This window comes from Natator depressus, chromosome 2 (genome assembly GCF_965152275.1).
Source record: "Natator depressus isolate rNatDep1 chromosome 2, rNatDep2.hap1, whole genome shotgun sequence".
NCBI classification, from domain to species: domain Eukaryota; kingdom Metazoa; phylum Chordata; order Testudines; family Cheloniidae; genus Natator; species Natator depressus.
The window spans coordinates 33,229,899-33,252,169 of record NC_134235.1 but is presented as its reverse complement, the minus strand read 5'-3'; the positions used below and the strand labels follow the sequence as shown (position 1 = coordinate 33,252,169).

At 42.6% G+C, this 22,271-nt stretch overlaps 1 protein-coding gene across 3 annotated transcripts in view; it reads left to right on the top strand.

The window, feature by feature from the left end:
• OXR1 (oxidation resistance 1) overlaps nt 1-22,271 on the top strand; it is a 447,309-nt gene that overhangs the window by 341,327 nt on the left and 83,711 nt on the right. For all 3 annotated transcript variants that reach the window (XM_074943952.1, XM_074943951.1, XM_074943955.1), the window contains one exon: nt 8,447-8,599. In XM_074943952.1, coding sequence (XP_074800053.1) covers nt 8,447-8,599 — 153 coding nt within the window. The remainder of the gene's footprint in view (nt 1-8,446; nt 8,600-22,271) is intronic.

Below are 22,271 nucleotides of genomic sequence, written 5' to 3'. Positions count from 1 at the left end.
TGCAGAGAGGGGTAAATAGTGATGTCCCCTCACGGGACTGTACTGGGGCCAGTACTGTTCACCGTTTACCCCCTTTTCCAGATCATTTATGAGTAGGTTGAAGTGGCAAAGTTTGCAGATGATTCAAAACTATTCAAGATAGTTAAGTCCAAAGCAGATGAGAAGAGTTATAAACGGATCTCACAAAACTGGGTGACTGGGCTACAAAGTGGCAGATGAAATTCAGTGTTGAAAAATTCAAAGTAATGTACATTGGAAAACCTAATCCCAACTATACATATAAAATGGTGGGGTCTAAATTAGCTTTTACCACTCAAGAAAGAGATCTTGGAGTCATTTTGGATAGTTCTCTGAAAACATCCACTCAATGTGCAGGGGCATTCAAAAAAGCGAACAGAGTGTTGCCCATCATAAAGAAAGGGATAGAAAATAAGACAGAAAAATATCATATTTCCTTTACATAAATCCATGATACGCTCACATCTTGAATACTGCATGCAGATGTGGTTGCTGCATCTCAAAAAAAAAAGGTAGATTGGAATTAGAAAAGCTTTAGAAAAGGGCCACAACAGCTTCCATATGAGGAGAGATTAATAAGACTGGGACTTTTCAGCTTGGAACTGAGATGACTAATGGGGGGTATGATGGAGGTCTATCAAATCATGACTGGTATAGAGAAAGTAAGTTAGGAAGTATTTACTCTCTCCTAACACAAGAACTAGGGGGTCACCAAATGAAATTAATAGGCAGGAGGTTTAAAACAAACAAAAAAGGAAGTATTTCTTCACACAATGCCCAGTCAACCTGCGGAACTCCTTACAGGGGATATTGTGAAGGCCAAGACTATAACAGGGTTTAAAAAAAAAAAAAAAAAAAAAAAAAAAAAAAACTAGATAGGCAGGATGGTGTCCCTAGCCTTGGTTTTGCCAGAAGTTGGGAATGGGCAACAGGAGATGGCTCACTTGATGATTACCTGTTCTGTTCTTTCCTTCTGAGACATTTGGCATTGGCCACTGTCAGAAGACAGGGTTCTGGGATAGATGGACCTTCAGTCTGTCCCAGTATGGCCATTATGATGTTATGTGCAATAATTACTCCTGGGGGAATTCTGCACCAAAAAAATGCAGAATTTTGCAGTTTTTGGTGCAGAATTTTGCATATTTTATTTGTCAAAATAATGCAATATAATCACACTTACTTTGGTAATTTATTTAAACTACCATATAGAAAAACAATCAAACTTTTCAGCATTTCCTAAACACATGAAAGTTAAGTTACAAATACTTGGTAACCAATACCCTGCATTCTAGTTATAATCCTGGATTTTTCTTTAAATTACATTACTTTTATTTTGGTGTTTGGTGTTCTGTAAAGTAGAATGTCACTTTACGTTGTTCAGACTTTCACAAATGGAAGTCAGACAGGCTTTTTGCTAATCATTGTCCTTCATTTTTTTTTTTAAAGGATAATTAAGATAGATCCTGAGCTGTAATCTAACCCCATTGTGCCTCTCGGGCACAGGAAAAAAAGCGAGAGCTCATAGATCCTCCTAGCTGAGGATTCCATTACTGTCATTTACAATAAGGCTCCTTTACACCACTCTGGCAAGGAGACGAAGAATGGGAACAATTAACAATGGGAATGTTATCAGCCTGCCTGCTTAGTTGATACATTTCTGCTCTGCCTAAGGGACAGAGCCTGCTTCACACAGCCCTATGCCTCCAAGCCCGGGATACAGCAACAGTGAATGAGAGGGACAGAGTGAGTCTCTCTCTCGTTCGTTCGCAGGCAGGCACATGCCCAGTTCCACCCCCTTAACATCTCTCCATGCCCAGCCTCCCACCTCCCCCTCGTGGTGATATGCTCTCTGTTGCCGGTTGCTCCCAGCAGGTGCGCCCAGGCTGCCGGGGAAGAGGCTTGTGTTCCCAACAGATTTCTTTGCTCCCACATTTTTCTGCGGGGGGAGTCAAGAAATCTGCGGAAGGTATGAATCCCCCAAGAGTAAGTAATCTCATCCTAGAATACATCATTTTGGGATGATAGCGCAAAAAAACCAACCCCAAATTGATTTAAGCCTGATGCCTGAGTGCAGGTTGTTTGAATTTTGGTGCACTACATAAGAAAGCATTCTACTTTTGTAAATGAATATTTACTGAAACTTGTTTTTGGGGGGAGAGCAGGGAGGAAGGGACGGTCTTGTTTTTACACAATATCAGTTGTGGTAGAGACACAAGTGACCTTACATTTGTTTTAATTATCTTATTTGGGTTTGTATACTCAAGAAAAATGGGCAAGTTTAAAATCCTACATGAAATATTCCTAAACTGTGTTACCCAAAACAATTTTTAAAAGCTTTAGTTTCTTCAGTATAATTATTTCTGGGGGAATTCCGCACATCCGCGGAGGCAGAGAATTCCTGTGTTTCACAGAATTTTTTTTTCTCAGCAGAAAATACATTTCTGGCGAAGAAGTCTTGCAGTTCCGCCTTTTGCTCACCAGGGGTCGGTGTGGTGCCAGAACAGCCAGTAGCATGAAAATAGCCTGCTGTTCTGGTACCACAGCAATCTCTGGTGGGCAAAAGGTGAAACTGCAGCACTTTTAGGGCAGAATGTATTTCGGGGGGCGGAATTCTGTGCGTGCCCAGTGCTGCAGAATTCATAGATACTAAGGTCATCACAGCACCCTGCCTGCGGAGCCCGGTTAGGACAGAGTGGGGCACACAGTGCTCCTGGGGGGTCAAACACTGGGGTTCAGAATGGCTAGTGGGAGGGACAGACTGGGGCATGGGCTCAGGAGTTAGTGGGGTGACAGGGTTGAACCTGGGGACAGGGGAGGGGGACTGCAGGGACACATGGGATAGGGGAGGAGACTGCAGAGACCCATGGGGATGAGGAGTGTGGGGAGGGGCAGATGTGCCTGACTGAATGGGAGAGGCTTGGGATCAGCCAGGGTCTGCATGGAGAAGGCTCCCCAACTCCCTAAGAATCCTGCTCTCCCACCCAAAAATAAACCTGTACAATACTTTTCCCACCCACACCCAACAACCTACCAGATTCACTCCAGGCTCCTTTCCTCTCCCTCAACTCTTCCATTACCCCTGACTCCCCCAAGCCTTTGCACTGCCTCTGACAGGTGCAGGAAATACAGTTCTGTATTATTTAAATGAATTATTCAACATTCTGTATTAATATGCCTAGTAAGGAATCTATTTGTCCAAAAAAAAAATTACTTGAATCTTTTTTTGGTCTGTATTGCTACAGATATACTTGCTGACAGAGATTTTTGAAATAAATTAACAAAGTAATTGATACTGGCATGGTTATATTGTGGGTTTTTTTTATTTTGACAAATAAAATCTGCAGAATTTTAAAATACTGTGTGCAGAATTTTTAATTTTTTGGTGCAGAATTCCCCTAGGAGTAAATATGGTACTGTTTTGTTTGAGTTTTTGTACTTCTTTGGTTCAGTTAGAGAACTATATAGATCAGTTGAGTCACTTTCACTAACGGGTTCATATATGGTTTTATCCACAGCTCATTAAAACTAATAATCTCTTCCATCTCTACATTTTTCAGATGTCAGTAATATATAAAGTCTGAAACTAGCTTTCCACTGAAAATCTAGTTCCTAAATATCCCTTTTTCAAGGAATGTTAGTCACTGTTAAGCAGCATTACTCCCTCAGCTTGACATCTAGACACCCAACCGATCTTCCTGTTGCTTCAAATAATGTTCCTCAGACCCATGCCATGGACAGTCACAACTGTCTGTCAACTTTCCAAGACACTGGATCCATATGGGCAATTCTCAAAGAAGAAAGTTACTATGATTCTTCAAGGTGATTTGCCGTATTGATACATGCGCACTGCTTATGTTCGGTCTTCTTTGGAGTCTCTTTACAAGGGATTCCTGACATAGTGGAAAGAATTTATGGATGGTTGGGACTACATCATTGTAATCTCTTAGAAATCATGCATCATTGTGGCATAAAACAAATGCTGTTATCGAGAAGGGACTTCAAGATCACTTGCTACAGGTGTGCTTATTCTCCAGGGATGGTGTTCCATAAGGGCAATTCTCTCTTAAAAACCAACATTTCTATGGTAAAGGAACAGTTTTTATTCTTTCAAAGAATTCTCCATTTAAAAACCCAAAACCACAGTTAAGAGAATCGGCCACTTCCCCACTATTACACAACCTTTCTTAACTTTTATATTGGTCACACTCATAGCTTGAGCCTCATGTATTTGCAAAAACAATATGCAAAAATTAAAAATTTGTCATAGTTTATTTGAAATCTCACTTTCATTTCCAATATACAATATAACACCTTTCGGTGTGTGTACAAAATAAACAAACACACCATGAATATTGCTCCACCAAATATCTGTAACGTAGCCTAAAGTACAAATGCTCAAGCTCTATGGACGTAAGTCTGCACCCCTTATACATACTTTATGACACCAAACAGGTGAGTCATTCCAGTTTATTCATAAAATTTTTCATTTACTTAAACATATTGCACTAGGAAACTTATCAAAGTTTGACTTAGTCCTGATCTACGTTAAGTTTATGTTCCATTTGAAATCTTTAGTACATATTTAGTAAAGACCTAGAAATCAAAAGTACACATGCATGTTTCCATTAAAAAACACAGTGGCAAAACTAAGATTTGGTGAATAGTTCTATTACGATGATGAGTGATGAAGGATTATATAGTAGTGGAAACTGGCCAGATTTCTAGGTACTAACAGAAGCCGTTTTTAAATGTCTGATTCTTAATTTTTGTGTCTGCGCCCTTGGATAAAAGTGAAACTCTGGGACAAAGTCTTCAGTTGGCAGAACTTCAGTTTCTCCCATAAATGTCAGAGCTCTGACTCTCTTCATCCTCCACCTTAGCTTCCTACTACTACTCCTTTCGCTGGCTGTTGACCCTCCTCCCAGTTATCAAATTCTTATGTCCCCTTACCCTTTTTTTTATGCAATTATGAATGCTGTCTACTAAATTCTCTAGGAAACTGAAAGTTCTGCAGTACTGTAAAACGAACAGGAAAAATCTACAAAAAGACATTCCTAACTTTTTATTACTTCTAAGAATAACGTTTAGAAAATTTAGAATAGAGATGAGAAATAAATCACTCAAAAGTGAAATAGACTTGTGTCCTACCCATCAGGGGACACAACTATAAGGCTAACTGTCGGAATGTCCTGTATGTGCTAAGAAACAGTTGCTATCCTATTTGTTTTTGAGAGGTTATTTGCTCATTTGAACATGGGAGTCAAATGGTACACTAATCACTAGGATTTGTTAAAAACAATAAGCTTATCCGTGGTAAGTGGATTATGTGGTCATTTTGTTTTTTTTAATTGGGATTACCAACTAAAATGTGTGCATCTTATGCAGAAGGCTTATTTAAAAAATTAAGCAATATTTTAAAAGGGAGGGAGTGAATTTCCATGTGACTTGCACAGAATTACTCTTCAATATTACAGTGAATAAATCAGCCTACTTTATAATTCTATCTAGTACTTGCAGCTTTCTGCAAAGTTGTGACTTATATTTTGTATACTAGCACTGTGCTTTGAGGCTAATATTTTGTATTCAAACATGGTTGTGAGAACCTGCTTTGGGACAGTGCTGAAAGGGCAGAGTGCAAGGAGACAGTGTATGTGGGTTCCTATCTACCAATCTGATAAACCATTGCAAAAGAGGCAGAGTCCTGTGGCACCTTATAGACTAACAGACGTATTGGGCATAAGCTTTCGTGGGTGAATACCCACTTTGTCAGATGCACTTTGTCAGATGAAATTTCCAGAGGCAGGTATAAATATGCAAGCAAGAATCAGGCTAGGGATAACGAGGTTAGTTCAATCAGGGCAGATGAGGCCCTCTTCTAGCAGTTGAGGTATGAACAGCAAGGGACGAGAAACTGCTTTTGTAGCTGGCTAGCCATTCAGTCTTTGTTTAATCCTGAGCTGATGGTGTCAAATTTGCAAATGAACTGAAGCTCAACAGTTTCTCTTTGAAGTCTGGTCCTGAAGTTTTTTTGCTGCAGGATGGCTACCTTTAAATCTGCTAGCGTGTGTCCATCCTGGACAATGATCCCTCACTTTCACGGGCCTTGAGAGGCAGGCCAATCCTAGCCCACAGACAACCCACCAACTTGAAGCATATTCTCACCAGCAACTACACACCGCACCAGAGTAACACTAACTCAGGAACCAATCCATGCAACAAACCTCGATGCCAACTCTGTCCACATATCTACACCAGCGATACCATCACAGGACCTAACCAGATCAGCCGCACCATCCCCAGTTCATTCACCTGCATGTCCACCAATGTAATATACACCCTCATGTGCCAGCAATGCCCCTCTGCTATGTACATCGGCCACACGGGAAAGTCCCTATGTAAAAGGATAAATGGACACAAATCAGATATTAGGAATGGCAGTGTACAAACACCTGTAGGAGAACACTTCAACCTCTCTGGACACACACTAGCAGATTTAAAGGTGTGGAAAAAAGCTTCCTTTCCAAGCCATCCTGCAGCAAAAGAAACTTCAGGACCAGACTTTGCAAATTTGACACCATCAGCTCAGGATTAAACAAAGACTGAATGTCTAGCCAGCTACAAAAGCAGTTTCTCCTCCCTTGCTGTTCACACCTCAACTGCTAGAAGAGGGCCTCATCCGCCCTGATTGAACTAACCTCGTTATCCCTAGCCTGACTCTTGCTTGCATATTTATACCTGCCTCTGGAAATTTCCTCTACGTGCATCTGACAAAGTGGGTATTCACCCACGAAAGCTTATGCTCCAATATGTCTGTTAGTCTATAAGGTGCCACAGGACTCTCTGCCTCTTTTATAGATCCAGACTAACACGGCTACCCCTCTGATACTTTGCAAAAGAGGCTCTAATAAAGAAGGTATAGCCTCTGAAAACTTGAAATGTAGCTTCGGATAATGTTGAATACCAGTTATGAATCTAGTACTTTAAGAGATCTCTCAGAGCAGCAGTTTTAAACCAATTATCAGAGATGAGAAATGTCAGTAATTGGAAGCAATACAAAATTCTTACACCGGCATGTCTGTCTACCTTGTAGCCACCATTCCTATAATGTCTCATCTGGCCAGTATCACTGTTTGTTCTAGTTTTGCTTTGCTTGAGGAAAATGTGATTTAGAAATAACTATAAATGTTTGAAAACCATGTACTACTTCTCTTCTGTGTTAGAGAGCACTGATACTAAAGGGGTTTTATACAGTGCCACAAAGGTGCATGGCATTGTGTGGGCCTGGGGGAGAGGGGAGAGAAGAATTCTGACTTGAGAAACTTAGTCTGTGGGCTTGCCAACACTTGGTTGTTTTATAATTGCTGTTCCAGAGTATTCTAGAATAACTCTGTATTTAGGTAACCTTCCAACTGTAGACAAGCCCTAAAGTAAGGTGAAAAACCCAAATGAACTGACAGTTAGATAACCATCTGCCACACCTCTGTACTATAAAGTATCAATAGTTAAATGTAGATGTAATGGAGATCTGAGAGTGGGATAGCAGAGAACCAAAGGGAAGATGGAAGTCCCAGAGAATAAATATCCTGCTCAGTGTAACTGAAAATATCAGGGTTTTTTATGCCAAAAAAGTGTTTAAAACATGAGTATTTTCCAGTAGATATTGTTTTAAGAGTAATGTAGGCTTGAAACAGAGTCCCGATCTTGTTTCTGTATATATATATTCACTAAGAAATTGTCCTGGCTTAGGTCCTAAGCTGTCTTCTTATTTAAAAAATTGTCCACTGTGGGGTTCCATGTTTTTATGTCAATCACTTCTGTAGCAGATGTGATTTATTTATTAACGTCTTTTTCCTAACTATGAGTGCTGCAACCTGAGACTAGGAGCTGAAAGTCAAGCTTAGTTTTCACTGGTTTTATGTATAGATCCCATGTGCCAAACACTTCTGTAGCTTACATCTTTGATCTCCCATTTTCTTCTTTGCTGTTGCAGAAGAGTAACTGAGGGCACAGTTTGGCCATGCAATTATAACTTTATTTTGACATGGAAGCCAGAAGGAAATCATACACACAGTTTCCCTACCTGTTGCACAACGTGGATATTTCAGATACTACATTGTCTACTCTCATTGCCTGATAGTTCTTCAGGTTATAAAAGTCAACATAGCTTCACTGAAGTCAAGCTATGCTTCAGTGGAACTATGCCGATTTCCATTTGCTGAGGATAATGGCCCTTTTATATCCGGTCTGTTTTTCAGTTTAATGTACCGGGAGCCATGATTTCAGTTTTTCTGTCAAATGCTCTTGGAACAAAAAGTAGATGACTTTTAAATGTTGAACTAAGAAACTAGTGAAGCATACATAAATGTACAGGACTCAAAGGAGAGTATTCTTTTTTGTACTCTGGAAAATAATGTCTTTCCTTTTGTAGGATCCAGATGGGCTTCAGCGAAATGAGGCAGCTACTTCACCAGCTTATGCATGTTTTCGTCCTGCAAGAGTGGTATCATCCACGTCAGAGGAGGAAGAAGCATTTACTGAAAAATTTCTCAAAATTAATTGCAAGTACATGACTTATGGCAAGGTACTTAAACTCCTCTCTCTAACTCTTAAACCATGCTATATGTTTTTATATAAACTTTAAAGGTTTTTTTTTAAAAATGGGAAGTACAAGTAATTCACTTCACAGTAATAGACTGATATTTGTTTCATACATTTTTCCTAAGCATTCTCTCTAGATTCCCAGACTCTTTTTTGCCTTGACACATCAAGAGAACAGATTTATAATCCAACTAGTTGTGACAGGTTTCCTTGTAGCAACATTGTACGGTGACTGAATGTGCCTTGTGGACATGTAGGTTGTATAGCCCTCCCATACTAGCAGTCCCTAAGGGTGACTTCCTAGTTGGTCTCTGATGACTGTATGTATGTACTTGTCTTTGAGTACATATTTCTTGTTGCCTTAAAATTTTAGGGGTTTTTTTAGTTTGTTAGGATTATAAATAGTCTTTGCTTCCACTTTATTTTTAATTTGTGTGTGTGTGTATGTGTATATATAAATGAAATTTTAAAATCTCATGCAATGGAAGTATCCCAAGTACAGCAAAATGTCCCTTGTATGGCTAGAGCATGTCTTCTGAAGCAAATGTCCTGAAGTCTAATAAGCTTTAGCCCAGTTCACAAGTATTGGAGCTCTGTCCAAGTATGCTGGAGGCAACCAGTTGATTTACTAGGAACTGAGATTTTCCTCTAAAGCCTTCAGCTAAGTCCACTAATGAAGAATTCCATGTCACAGAAATGAATGGGTCTAGGAAGTGGATTAGCAAGTCCTGGGGAGTCTGAGGTGCTTTATGTCTTAACATAGGCAACTCATTCAGCTTGCATTCAAAGTCCTTTGGGTTGTTTTCTGAGTATGCTCTTTCAGCCTTCTGGGCTATAGATAAAGCTTCTGTTACTCCTCAATCCAGGCCTACACTAGGAGCACTTAATTGATATAGCTATACAGTATAGTGTATTGGCAAAGCATGGTTAGTGTGGACTCAGCTGATGTAGGCCAAACTGCACTTCTGCCAGTATATTTTATTCCAGCAGTCCCCGAGTGAAATAAGCCGTACTGGCAAATTTGGCCTAGTATAACTGTATCTATATTAAGTACAATTGAAATTGCCAGCACGGCTGTGTTGGTGACAGCTTGCACCTCATCACATCCCTGAATGACTTAGCTATGCTGGCAAAATTTTCATAGTGTAGACCTGTACTCATTTTACCAAAAAAAAACTGACTCTGCTTGTAATCCAGTGTGGTCCACAGTGGGTTTACTTCACTCCTTGTCCTCCTCTCCTAGATGGGACTTTAAGTTGATGGGATATCTCTTTGAGCTCTTATTAGCTTTCCCTTGGGTTTCTGTAAAGTACACTTTTCGAATTGCCATATTCTCAGGTGGAAGAGTGAGAACTGCAGGTGTTGATTATGAACTTTCCATTCCAAAGGACAAAACACCCCTGCTTCTTTCTTCAAGTTACTCCCTAAAGATCACCCAGTTACCTTGCTATTCTTTGTTGCTTTGATTCATGTCATAGAATAATAGAAGATTAGGATTGTAAGAGACCTCAGGAGATCATCTAGTCCAACCCCCTGCTCAAAGCAGGACCAACCCCAACTAAATCATCCCGGTCAGGGCTTTGTGAAGCCAGGCCTTAAAAACCACTAAGGATGGAGATTCCACCACCTCCCTATGTAACCCATTCCAGTGCTTCACCGCCCTCCTAGTGAAATATTTTCCCGTAATATCCAACCTAGACCTCCCCCACTGCAACTTGAGACCATGAATTCTTGTTCTGTCATCTGCCACCACTGAGAACAGCTGAGCTCCATCCTCTTTGGAACCCCCTTTCACGTAGTTGAAGGCTGCTATCAAATCCCCCCCTCACTCTTCTCTATTGCAGACTAAATAAGCCCAGTTCCCTCAGCCTCTCCTCAGAAGTCATGAGCCCCAGTTCCCTAATCATTTTCGTTGCCTTCTGCTGGACTCTCTCCAATTTGTCCACCTCCCTTTCTGTAGTGAGGGCCCCAAAACTGGATGCAGTTGTGGCCTCACCAGTGTCAAATAGAGGGGAATAATCACTTCCCTTGATCTGCTGGCAATGCTCCTACTAATGCAGCCCAATATGCCCTTAGCCTTCTTGGCAACAAGGGCACACTGTTGGCTCATATCCAGCTTCTCGTCCACTGTAATCCCCAGGTCCTTTTCTGCAGAACTGCTGCTTAGCCAGTTGGTCCCCAGCCTGAAGCAGTGCATAGGATTCTTCCATCCTAAGTGCAGGACTCTGCACTTGTCCTTGTTGAACCTCATCAGATTTATTTTAGCCCAATCCTCCAATTTGTCTAGGTCACTCTGGACCCTATCCCTACCCTCCAGCCTATCTACTACTCCCACCCTCTCTTGCAAAGTCAAGCTGTTAGCTCTCAGTATGCATTTTATAGACATGCGGTTTTTCTATTTTGAAAAGGATAAGGGCATTGTGATAGGGTACACAAATCTCACAGTGGGCCAGAAAGGGTTAAAGGACGGTACTGGGCACAGGTAGCCCTGCCCCACCAGCCCTGAAGAGCATGCTCCAACTGGAAACACAGGGTTGAACAGGGATCAACCCAGTTTAGAGGAGAGGAGTACAGACCAACCCTGAAGTCTCCTGACAAGGAGGCAAGAGAAGCCTCTCTGAGGGAAGAGAACAATATGCTGAGCCTAGCTGGGGCTGATGGTTTGGTTTCTTTTTCATTTTTCCTTATCTGGGACCAGAAGCTGAGGGAGGAAAGAAGTAGTAGGAAGTACCCCAGGGAGGATAACTCAGAGACAAAACGCTGTTGACCCTCTTAGGTCTCTTTGTCAGGCCCTGATGGAGTGGGTGGACCCCAGGCTCCCCTGCCACTGTCCTCAGGACTGGGTGGGCATTAACCAGTAGGCGATGCAGCCCACTAAAGTCCCTGTTACAGGCATGTTTACAGAAACAATTCATGTGTTTGTGGTCATGTCTAAAAAGACCACGAAGTAATCTTCCTCTTACAGAGTTAATCCATCGTGAATAGAGCTCCTTGACTTCTGCAGCGGCCAGTGTAGCTGACCCCATGGCCCCCCAAGCAGCTAACCCTGGGGACTGCTGCTCAGGTGGCCCTGGAGACAGCCACACTGGCCGTAGCTGGAGCAGCTCTGCAGCCAGCCTCTTGGGCAGCCCCACAGCCAGCCGTTCCGGGGCCAGCCTCATCAGCTGCTGTTCTGGTGACCCTGGGCAGCTGGCCCTGGGGACCTCCTGAGCAGCAGCCAATGCAGGTGGCCCTGGAAGCCACCTGAGCAGCGGTTCCGGAGCAGCCACTGGCCCCCACCCCCAGGGCTTCACCCCCCCCACCACCACCACCACCCACCCCTGGTGGCAGTGGCCAGAGCAGCCACTGGTACTGCAGGCTCCTCCCCCGGGGTTCCCTCCTGGCTGCTGGTGCTCCCCCCCGCCCCCACCAAAAAAGATTCAATCGTGGGTATTTATGGTATAAGTCACGAATAAGTCACTGGTCATGATTTTTTGTGTTTTGCCCGTGACCTGTCTGTGACTTTCACTAAAAATACCCATGATTAAATTGTAGCCTTAATCCTGAAGTTTTCAGGCCTCTCATTTATTTTGAAGTCTAGACTTCTGGATTTCTACGTTCTGCTCTTTGGAGTTTTTACCCTAAATTCTAAATCCTCTCTTTTGGCATGTTGAAGTATTTCCTGCACCTCTACTTGACTGGGAAACCTTCAGAGTTGGTAGGTGGTTGGTTCTAATAAAATCTTTTTCTCCATATTGAACCAAAATTTCCTTCTGTTGTCTGGGGACGGAAGAGGGTCCCGTTCAGTTGTGCCTAAGGGATTTAGGAGTACAAGTCCAGCTGGTTGAGGTGGTGAGTCAGAGGGTGGGATATTTGCCAGTGAATGCCTTACTGCTAAAGGATGAACTAGCATTCGGCTGAGCCCTCAAGGGTTAACATGTTGTTAATGTAGCCTCACACTCTACAAGGCAGGATGAATGGAGGGAGGAGAGACAGCATGGCAGAGAGAGACACACTGTGTGTGTGTGTGTGTGAGAGAGAGAGAGAGAAACTCACATTGCCCTTTTAAGTACACTGCCCTTTTTAAGTAGATCAGCAAATTGAGACAGCAGCTGCTGCCAGCAAGCTCCCTCCATCCTGAGCCCTGTCATGTCCCCCACATTCTGTAGAGGTGGGGCACAGAAGAGGGGGACACCCTGACAATAGCACCCTTCTTCCTCTGCACAGCAAGCAGGAGGCTCCTGGGAGCAGCTCCAAGGTAGAGGGCAGGAGCAGCACATGGCAATGGTGGTAGGGACAGCTGAACTGCCCGACAATTGATAGCCTGCCGGGCGGCTGCTGCACAGGGAACTTAGGGGAGCTGACAGGGGATCTGCCGGTCTACCCTGGTTCCAAGCCCCCACCAGCTAGCTCCAACACTAAGTTAGGAGTTACTGTAGGAGGCACTTTCATGGTTGCAAGGACAGATCCCTGTCCAGATCTGCCTGTAAAAGAAGGGGTCCCTTCCTGAGCCTGTCCAGGCCTTTGTGTGCAGATCGGATGGCTCTAGGACCTCTAAAGACCTCCAGGCTGGAGGGTAAAGCCTGTAAGAAAATGGATCAGTCAGCACTGTTGATGGCTTCAGCTCTGAAACACAAGGACTGACACCTACCAGCTCCATCCAGAAGTGTGGGACCTGATTCTTACTCTGTGCCGGCCTGTCCTTCAAAGGCCTGCCCCACTACAACTTCCCAAGATACATCCTAGCCATCAGTCCTGACTGTCGGAATGCCCCAAACACTGGGTCATACAGACACCTACACTACGGCGGAGGATATTTTGCTCCCTTACCCTCTGTCTCCTCTCCGGCCCAGTCCTCCTGAGAGAGATTGCCACACTGGAGGATGAAACTGCATCGGCGACCTTAAAACATCTCCTCTCCAACTCCCAGGCAGGAGTACCCACCCTCTGGTACTGTCGGCTTCACCAATGGAGAGAGAGCAGTTCTTAGACTGAGTCGCACACTCTGGCTGATCCATCATCTCCTAGTAAAAATCTGAGCCCTGACAGGCAATCAGATCTGAACAGCATCGTGCCAAATATGACTTTCCTAGGGGCTGCTGGTACCTGATATCATGGGTTCCCTCCATCCAGTAAGTCCCTCCTTTTGGCCTTATCAGGGAGGTGCCCCAGCTCCATCCATGAATTATACCGCAACTCTCCACTGTTGCATCCACTGAATCTGTCAGAGGAGGAGAACACTGATCTGAATCTGCAGGTATCAATAAGAACTAGGGCTGTCAAGCGATTTAAAAAAAATTGTGATTAATCGCATGATTAAAAAATAATAGAATATCATTTATTTAAATACTTTTGGATGATTTCTACATTTTCAAATATATTTCAATTACAACACAAAATACAAAGTCTACACTGCTCATTTTATTTCTGATTACGAATATTTGCACTGTAAAAAAACAAAATAAATAGTATATTTCAATTCATCTAATACAAGTACTGTAGTATAATCTCTTTATAATGAAAGCTGTACTTAAAAATGGAAAATTATGTACAAAAAAACTACATTTAAAAAATAAAACAATGTAAAACTTTAGAACTTACAAGTCCACTTACCACTCAGTCCTACTTCAGCCAATCGCTCAGACAAACAAGTTTGTTTACAATTTGCAGGAGATGATGCTGCCCACATATTGTTTACAATGTCACCTGAAAGCGAGAACAGGCATTCTCATGGCACTGTTGTAGCAGGCATCGCAAGATATTTGTGCCAGATGCACTAAAGAGTCATATGTCCCTTCTTGCTTCAACCACCATTCCAGAAGATATGCGTCCATTCTGATGACTGTGGGTTCTGCTTGATACCAATCCAAAGCAGAGCAGACCAACGCATGTTCATTTTCATCTTCTGAGTCAGATGCCAGCAGCAGAAGGTTGATTTTCTTTTTTGGTGGTTTGGGTTCTCTAGTTTCCGCATGGGAGTGTTGCTCTTTTAAGACATCTGAAAGTATTCTCCACACCTCGTCCCCCTCAGATTTTGGCAGGCATTTCAGATTCTTAAACCTTGGGTCGAGTGCTGTATCTATTCTAAGAAATCTCATATTGGTACTTTCTTTGCATTTTGTCAAATCTTCTGTGGAAGTGTTCTTAAAACGAACATGTGCTGGGTCATCATCCGAGACTGCTAGAACATGAAATATATGGCAGAATGCAGGTTAAACCGAACAGGAGACATACAATTCTCCCCCAAGGAGTTCAGTCACAAATTTAATTAACACATTTTTTTTTAATGAGCATCGTCCGCGTGGAAGCATGTCCTCTGGAATGGTGGCTGAAGCATGAATGAATGAACATATGAATGTTTAGCATAGCACATAAATACCTTGCAACGCCAGCTACAAAAGTGCCATCCGAACGCCCATTCTCACTTTCAGGTGACATTGTAAATAAGAAGCAGTCAGCAGTATTTCCCGTAAACGTAAACAAACTTGTTTGAACAAGCAGTAGGATTCAGTGGACTTGTAGGCTCTAAAGTTTTACATTGTTTTGTTTGAGTGCAGTTATGAAATAAAAAAATCTACAGTTGTAAGTTACACTTTCAAGATAAAGAGATTACACTACAGTATTTGTATGAGGTGAATTGAAAAATACTATTTTACTTCATTTTTACAGTGCAAATATTTGTAATAAAAATATAAAATGAGCACTGTACACTTTGTATTAGAAATCAATATATTTGAAAATGTAGAAAAACATCCAAAAATATTTAATAAATTTCAATTGGTATTCTATTTAACAATGCAATTAATCGTGATTAATTTTTAATTAGTTTATTTTTTTGAGTTAATTGCGTGAGTTAACTGGGCTTGACAGCCTTAATAAGAACCTCATCCTTGTCTCCTAATGAAGCTGTCACTCCATCCTCACCATCTCTGCCTGAGAAATATAGGCAGTACCAGGAACTACTTCAGAGGATAGTCAGTGACCTCCGTATAGCATTGGATGAAGTTCAGGACTCTCAGCACTGGCTCCTAGCTGTTCTGCAGCCTACAGATCCAAGCAAGGTGGTGCTCCTGGTTAATGAGGCCAGCATGGAACCAGACCGAGTGGTCTGGCATACCCCAGCATCATGTGCCCTCACATCTAAGAAGGAGAGACACTGTTTTGCCAAAGGGGCTGAACTTCTTTTCTCCCACCAAGTACCTAACTCCCAGGTTGTTCAGGTAGCCATGGAGAGAGCTAGATGGCAGTGTGAGGTGAGAGGCAAAGTCTTGTCATGGGTCAAAAACTGGCTAGGAGACAGAAAGCAAAGTGTAAGATTAAATGATGAACTTAAACTTTTGCCATGATTAAACATGGGTGCAAGGGGGTCTCAAGTTTCCGAATGTCGTAGTGGAGCAGTAGCTCTGCTACAGTTAGGGTTGAGAGTTGCATGCTGTTTAAAAGGTTATTTGAAGGTGGAGATCTCAGACCGGCTACCTGCTTCTCTGGCATTTGTGGTTCCAGAGGGGAGTAGGGCCCAACCGCTTCTGATGGCCCTGGGGGAGGGGGCTGCTGCTGCCTCCCCTCCCCCCGCCCCCAGCTCAGTCACTGCCCAGGAGGCTGTGGCCACATGAAAAGCCCCCTGGTGGCAATGGTGGCCGCATTTGAGAAACCGGCCCTTAGTAGTTTTCAGAGATTGTGTGTGTTCATGTTCCTTGCTCTCTGCTTGTGTTCTTCAAGGGCTTCTTTGGAGACTTTGCCTGGAGACTAAAACTTCTGATTTAAGAATGATACTTGAAAGTGCTCTAAAATCCGTATGAAGATTCTGATTTTATTTTTGAAGTGTTTTCAAGGAAATCAGCATTATTTAGTTTGAGAAGATGAAATACTTGAGGTCACAAGCTGTTAAGTAAATGTAATCTTCCTGAACAATGGGAATCAGTTTGACCAAACAGAATCAAGTCATTGGGGTCACTAGATCAAGGGATTCCTAAAAAACAGTGTGCCTAACATGAGCTGCTACTAGCATTTCCACATTCTCTAGCTCTGTACCAAACGTTTTAAGAATATGGTGGTCAGACCGGTGGGTGGGTGGGCAGGGAGCAGATGGGGAGAAGGATTTGGAGCATTGGAGAGAGGGGGAGAGAGAGAGAGAGTGTGTGTGTGTGTGTGGGGGGGGGGGGGTTGGGAGCATGAGGGTTTGGGGCCTGTCTCCTTTTCCAGCCCTTGCACCTTAGGTTTGTGTTCTGACCCAGCTGCTGAAGAGCCAGCACACTCCTAGACAACTACCCTGATTAGTTCAAACGCTAATTTTTTGAAAATCCAGTTTAATGGTTAGATCTTTGACGAGGGAACTGGGTGTCAAAAAAAAAAAAGTCGCTTTTCTGTGATACCTCAACAAATATTGTCGTCAGAGACCTTTGCTCTCTGGGAACACTGAAGCACTTACAGAAAAGAGCCATAAAGAGGAAAGCTGGGCACCTTCTCCTCCAGTGACATATTTGAGGGGGAAGGGAAGTGGACTCATTTCTGTCTTTCCCCTCTCCTGCCTGATTTCTCCCCATGGCTTCTCCACCAGCCCAAGGGAGGGGGCTCTACGGCTCCTTTTTCCTCTACTGTTCCCCCCCTTGGGGGAGGAACCAAGAAATACTAATTTCTCCATGCTGCTTCCAGTAGTGGGGAATGGGCTCCAGGCTGACCCTTCTTTCCTGCTCCTATTGTTTCTAGGGGAAACGGGGAGGTCAGAGCAGTACAGGAGAGAGTGGGGAAGAAAGGAAGAGACAACAAATGAAATTCAGTACTGATAAATGTGAAGTAATGCACTTTGGAGGGAAAAAATTGAATTGGTTATGCTTTTTAGGATTCTAAATTAACTGTACTACCACAGGTAAGGGACTTGAATGTCAATGAAGACTTCTGCTCAATGGGCAGCTGGAGTCAAATAGTAAACAATATGGTAGGATGCATAAGGAATGAGATGGTGAATAATAAGGAGAATACTATAAAGCCTTTATATAAATCTGTGGTGCGGCCCCATATAGAATACTATATTTAATAATGAGCACCCAGGTCTCAAAAGGTTGTTGCTGTATTCAAGGAGGTTCAGAAAAGGAGAACGGGAATTGTTGAGAGAGCACAGGAAAAACTCCCATGAAGAGAAATTGAAAAAAATTAGGAGCCTATCTTAGAAAGGAGGTGAATAAGAGGAGACGTGGTAAAAGTATTTAAAATAATGAACGTAGATAGAGAGCTTCATTCACGCCTTATCTCATTACTCAAGAACAAGGGAACATTTAATGAAATTGAAAGGTTGCAAATTCAAAAGCAATAAAAGGAAATGCTTTTTCACACAACATATAATTAAACTGTTGTGCTCTCTGCCATAGGAAGTTGATCTTAAGAACTGAAGATTCAAAAAGGGATTAGACACTTTTTTTTCTATTCACATCCAGAATATTAGAGTGTCAATGCTTAGAAATTTAGTGGAAGGAATATTAAACCTCGTGCTTCAGTGCTTAAGCCAATCTTCAATTACTAGAAATCAGGATGAGATGTAATATAGGAGTCACCACTGCACACCTGCATATTTGTCTCATTCTTACACCTTGCTCTCAAGCTTTTGGTGCTGACCACTGGGTCAGACAGGATATTGGACTCAATATGCCTTTGGTCTGATCCAGTCTGGTGATTCCATGTTTCTAACATGGAAGTAATTGTCTATAAGGAATATGCTTTCATAGAAAATTTTTATTTGTAAATTACTCCTGGGGGAAATCTGCACCTCTGTGTGTATGCAGAATTCATGTCCCTGCAGATTTCTTTGCTTCCCTGCAGAAAATGAGAGGGAAGCTGTAAGAATGGTCACACAACTCTCCCCAGCAGTCATTTGAGGCATCTGGAGCAGCTGATGGAGAGGTAAATCACTGCAGAGGGACAGGACAGGACTGGGGTTACCCCCAACCGGTGGCTCCTACCCTACTCTGGACTCAGCTGCTAGTACAGGTTGGGGAGGACGGGACTTATTCTTCCCCTGCACGGAGCAGCCAGGGCAAAGCAAGATGCAGCCCCAGAAATCTCCTTGACTGCGGGAAGCTCCGTACCCTTCCACCTCCCCACTTCCTGCCCCCATCACTCCTTGTCTACGGGGCGGGGGAATCACTGTACAGGGAGCTGCTCCCCTCTCCACCTGATCTCTCTTTTTTTCCCCCCCTTTCCCGCCAAGCCCTCAGCATCCAGAAGGCCCACTGCATCTGTACCACTGCCAAGCCGCCCCACACACGCATCTGGACCCCCACCCCGCACCCAGATGGCCCCTGCACTCAAACCTCCACCCCGATGAGACTCCCGACGAGTCCCCCGCACCTGGATCCCCATCCCAGTGAGCCACAACCAGCTTCACCCAGACCTCCACCCCACCAAGTCCCAGTCCCTCTGCTGAGCCCCAACTACCTTCACCTGGACTCCCCTGCAGAGTCCCATTGCCCCACACCTGGACCCCCCCACTGAGCCACCCATACCCAGATTGCCCCACACAGAACCCTCTCACACCACATCTGGTTTTCCCACACACACTAAGTCCCTCCCTACTTGGATTCTGCTGAGCTGAGCCTGTTTGCCCCACACCCAGATTGAAAGCAGGGGTGGGTGGGTGGGTGAGAGACTTTGTCCCTCTTGCTTACTATCTTGGTGCACCTGGCATGAAGACGTAGGGCCCTGGGGTGTTTCTGGGGCAGGCCCGACTCTTGCATTGTGTCCGGGTCGGGTGCAGCTCACCGCCGAGTCTGTATCGAGAGGGAGGAAAGAGGGGCGCTGCAGGGTCATCTTGCACTTCTGTGCAGCTAGTGGCCTGTGCTCCCCACTGCCATGCTGGAGCTTCCACATTTATTTATTGACAAATAAAATATGCAAAATTTTGTAGAACTTTTTATTATTTTTTTGGTGCAGAATTCCCTCAGGAGTAGTAAACTGGGTGTCTCACTTTCACTCTCACACACATTATATCAATCAGATTAATTAGGAGCTAGAACAGCCCAAGCCATTATTTGAGAGAAAGCTCCCATCACTCAAGGAGAATCAGCCAATCTATAATTAGAAATTCTCATGCTACCAACTGGCTAGATCCTCTGAATGCTCCCACATCTTTCTGACCTGGTGCCATAGACCCTCAGAATTTCATGAGTGCCCTACTTTGAGTTTTGCTTTCCACACCAGGCACGATATCCTGTTGCTGAAAGGAGGAACAGAGACCTGCATGCTTTGCACGTCAGTAATCCAACCAAGTTATGTTAACCTTTTGTCACATTTACATCTCAAAGTATTTTTGTTCCTCCCATCAACCCTGTCACCCTTAGACAAAACTGTGATAGGATAGGACTTTTACAAACTGGTATCCAGAGCTAGTGTTAATGTGTTAGAAAACTTCCTTTTCTGTCAATCAGATAACTGATTGACTAGAAACTAGGCCATAAGATATGAAAAGAGGGGTTGGGGGGGGGGGGGTGTTGCAAAACCACCAGCACAGTTGGCAGCACGCTATTTGATAGTTCAGTTTTTATGCCTTTTCAAGCCTTAACTTCTCTTGAGACTATGTTCTCATCACTAAGGTGGTCTTCGTTCATTGGTAGGGACACTAACAGTAGCAGTACAAGTTTCCATGCGCTTCCTGACCGCTGTTGGTAGTCTGTACATACCTATGGTCTCACGTTCCATCAGTTTGGCACATTCAATGAATACTAAATTCACAGTATGTTTATATTAACTATTTATAGCTTATTGTGTGTAATGTATATGAATTAGGGCTGTCAAACAATTAAAAAAATTAATCAGTTTTAATCACACTGTTAATAGAATACCAGTTGAAATTTATTATAAATATTTTTGGATGTTTTTCTACATTTTCAAATATATTGATTTTTAATTACAACATAGAATACAAAGTGTACAGTGCTCACTTTATTATTTTTTACTACAAATATTTGCATTGTAAAAGGATAAACAAAAGAAATAATATTTTTCAATTCACACCATACAAGTACTGAAGTATGATCTGTTTATCATGGAAGTGCAGCTTACATACGTAGATTGTTTTGGTTTTGAGTGTAGTTATGTAACAAAAACAATGTAAAACTTTAGAGTGTACAAGTCCACTCAGTCCTACTGCTCGTTCAGCCAATTGCTAAGGCAAACAAGTTTGTTTACATTTACAGGAAATCTTTTTTTTTACAGTGCACATATTGTAACTAAAAATAATATAACATGAGCACTGTACACTTTGTATTGTTGTAATTGAAATCAATATATTTGAAAATGTAGACATACATCCAAAAATATTTAGAATAAATTTCAATTGGTATTCTATTATTGTTTAACAGTGCGATTAAAACCACGATTAATTTTTTGGAGTTAATCGTGTGAGTTAAATGGGATTAATTGATAGCCCTAATATGAATCAAATGTGTATATAATAAAGCAGACTTATTAGTATAGGTTAGAAATCTGAATGAAGAGAATGTAAAATCAGGAACCATCCGCTATTGAGAAATCCACGATTACACAGGCTTCTTTGTTCAACTTGTGTTTAGTCTGTATGAAAAGGAATTTAATGGGAATGAGTGAGCTCTCCTAGTTTGTATACAGAAGAGCTGTAAAGGTTTTGTGAAAGCTGTGACAAAACTAGCATCCCTGAGGAGGAGTGGTTGTGCGCTTTCTTTCACAGCACAGAATGCTTGTTGTCACCCCTGTAACATTACAAATGGGAAAGTCTGATGGAAGTATTAGTGATGCATTGGAGGGCCAACGTGTTCCTTTTCAACTGCAGAAGCTCTCTATTGTAGAGATAAGAAAGCTGCCACAAGTTAGTTTTTCTTCAGTGAGAGAAAGAGAAATAAACCCTGAAATCATTACAGGTGCATAGCTGAATCACAGCAAACAGCTTGCCCACAAGACTTGTTTGCTTAAAACAAAACAAAAAAGCTAGGCCAGCTCTTGGTCAAGAGTTATGAAATCCTACACTAAGTCTGCTTTATCCAAGGAGTCTGGAGTCAGCTGTTCATCTTGTGCTAAACATGAGCCGAAGAACACTATGGAAGTCTATAATGCACATCTAAGGACCTCCAAGGATTTTTTTTCCCCTTGTACTGTCTCCCCAGGCCCTGTAATATGGGGTACTTGGCTGGAGTTAGACCTTAAATGACTGACTTGAACTATTGGCGTTTAGGGAAGGAGCAGAAACATTTTTTTTTTCCAAACTAGAGGCTCACAAGCTTTTTGTATTGCAGCTGTAGAACTGGAAAATTTGTCTTCCAGGCACTTCAAGGGCAGCTACCTAAAGATACCAGTTGCCTTAGTCACCAAGTGTATTTTTTTTATTTGTTTTGGGAAACCTCCAGGTACAATAAAACGCCCTTTCTTTGAGTTTGTCCTCTTCCCCAAGGGTATTCACAGATTTTCATGTTGGCTGTAGGCCCACCAGCAGAAAGAGTGCATTTATAATCCTCTGTGCCTCAGTGATTAGCTTATAAAAACAAAGTCCTATCCAAGTTCGTCAAAACTTTATCTTTGAAATAAATTTTGTCCTTGATACTTCTCTGTTTTAGCTATTGTGGTAATACCTAGTAAATGTGAAAAACATGCTTGTCAGTATGTGGCAAAGTGAACTTTAGCAGAAGTAAACATACAGCTGATTCTTCGCACGTACC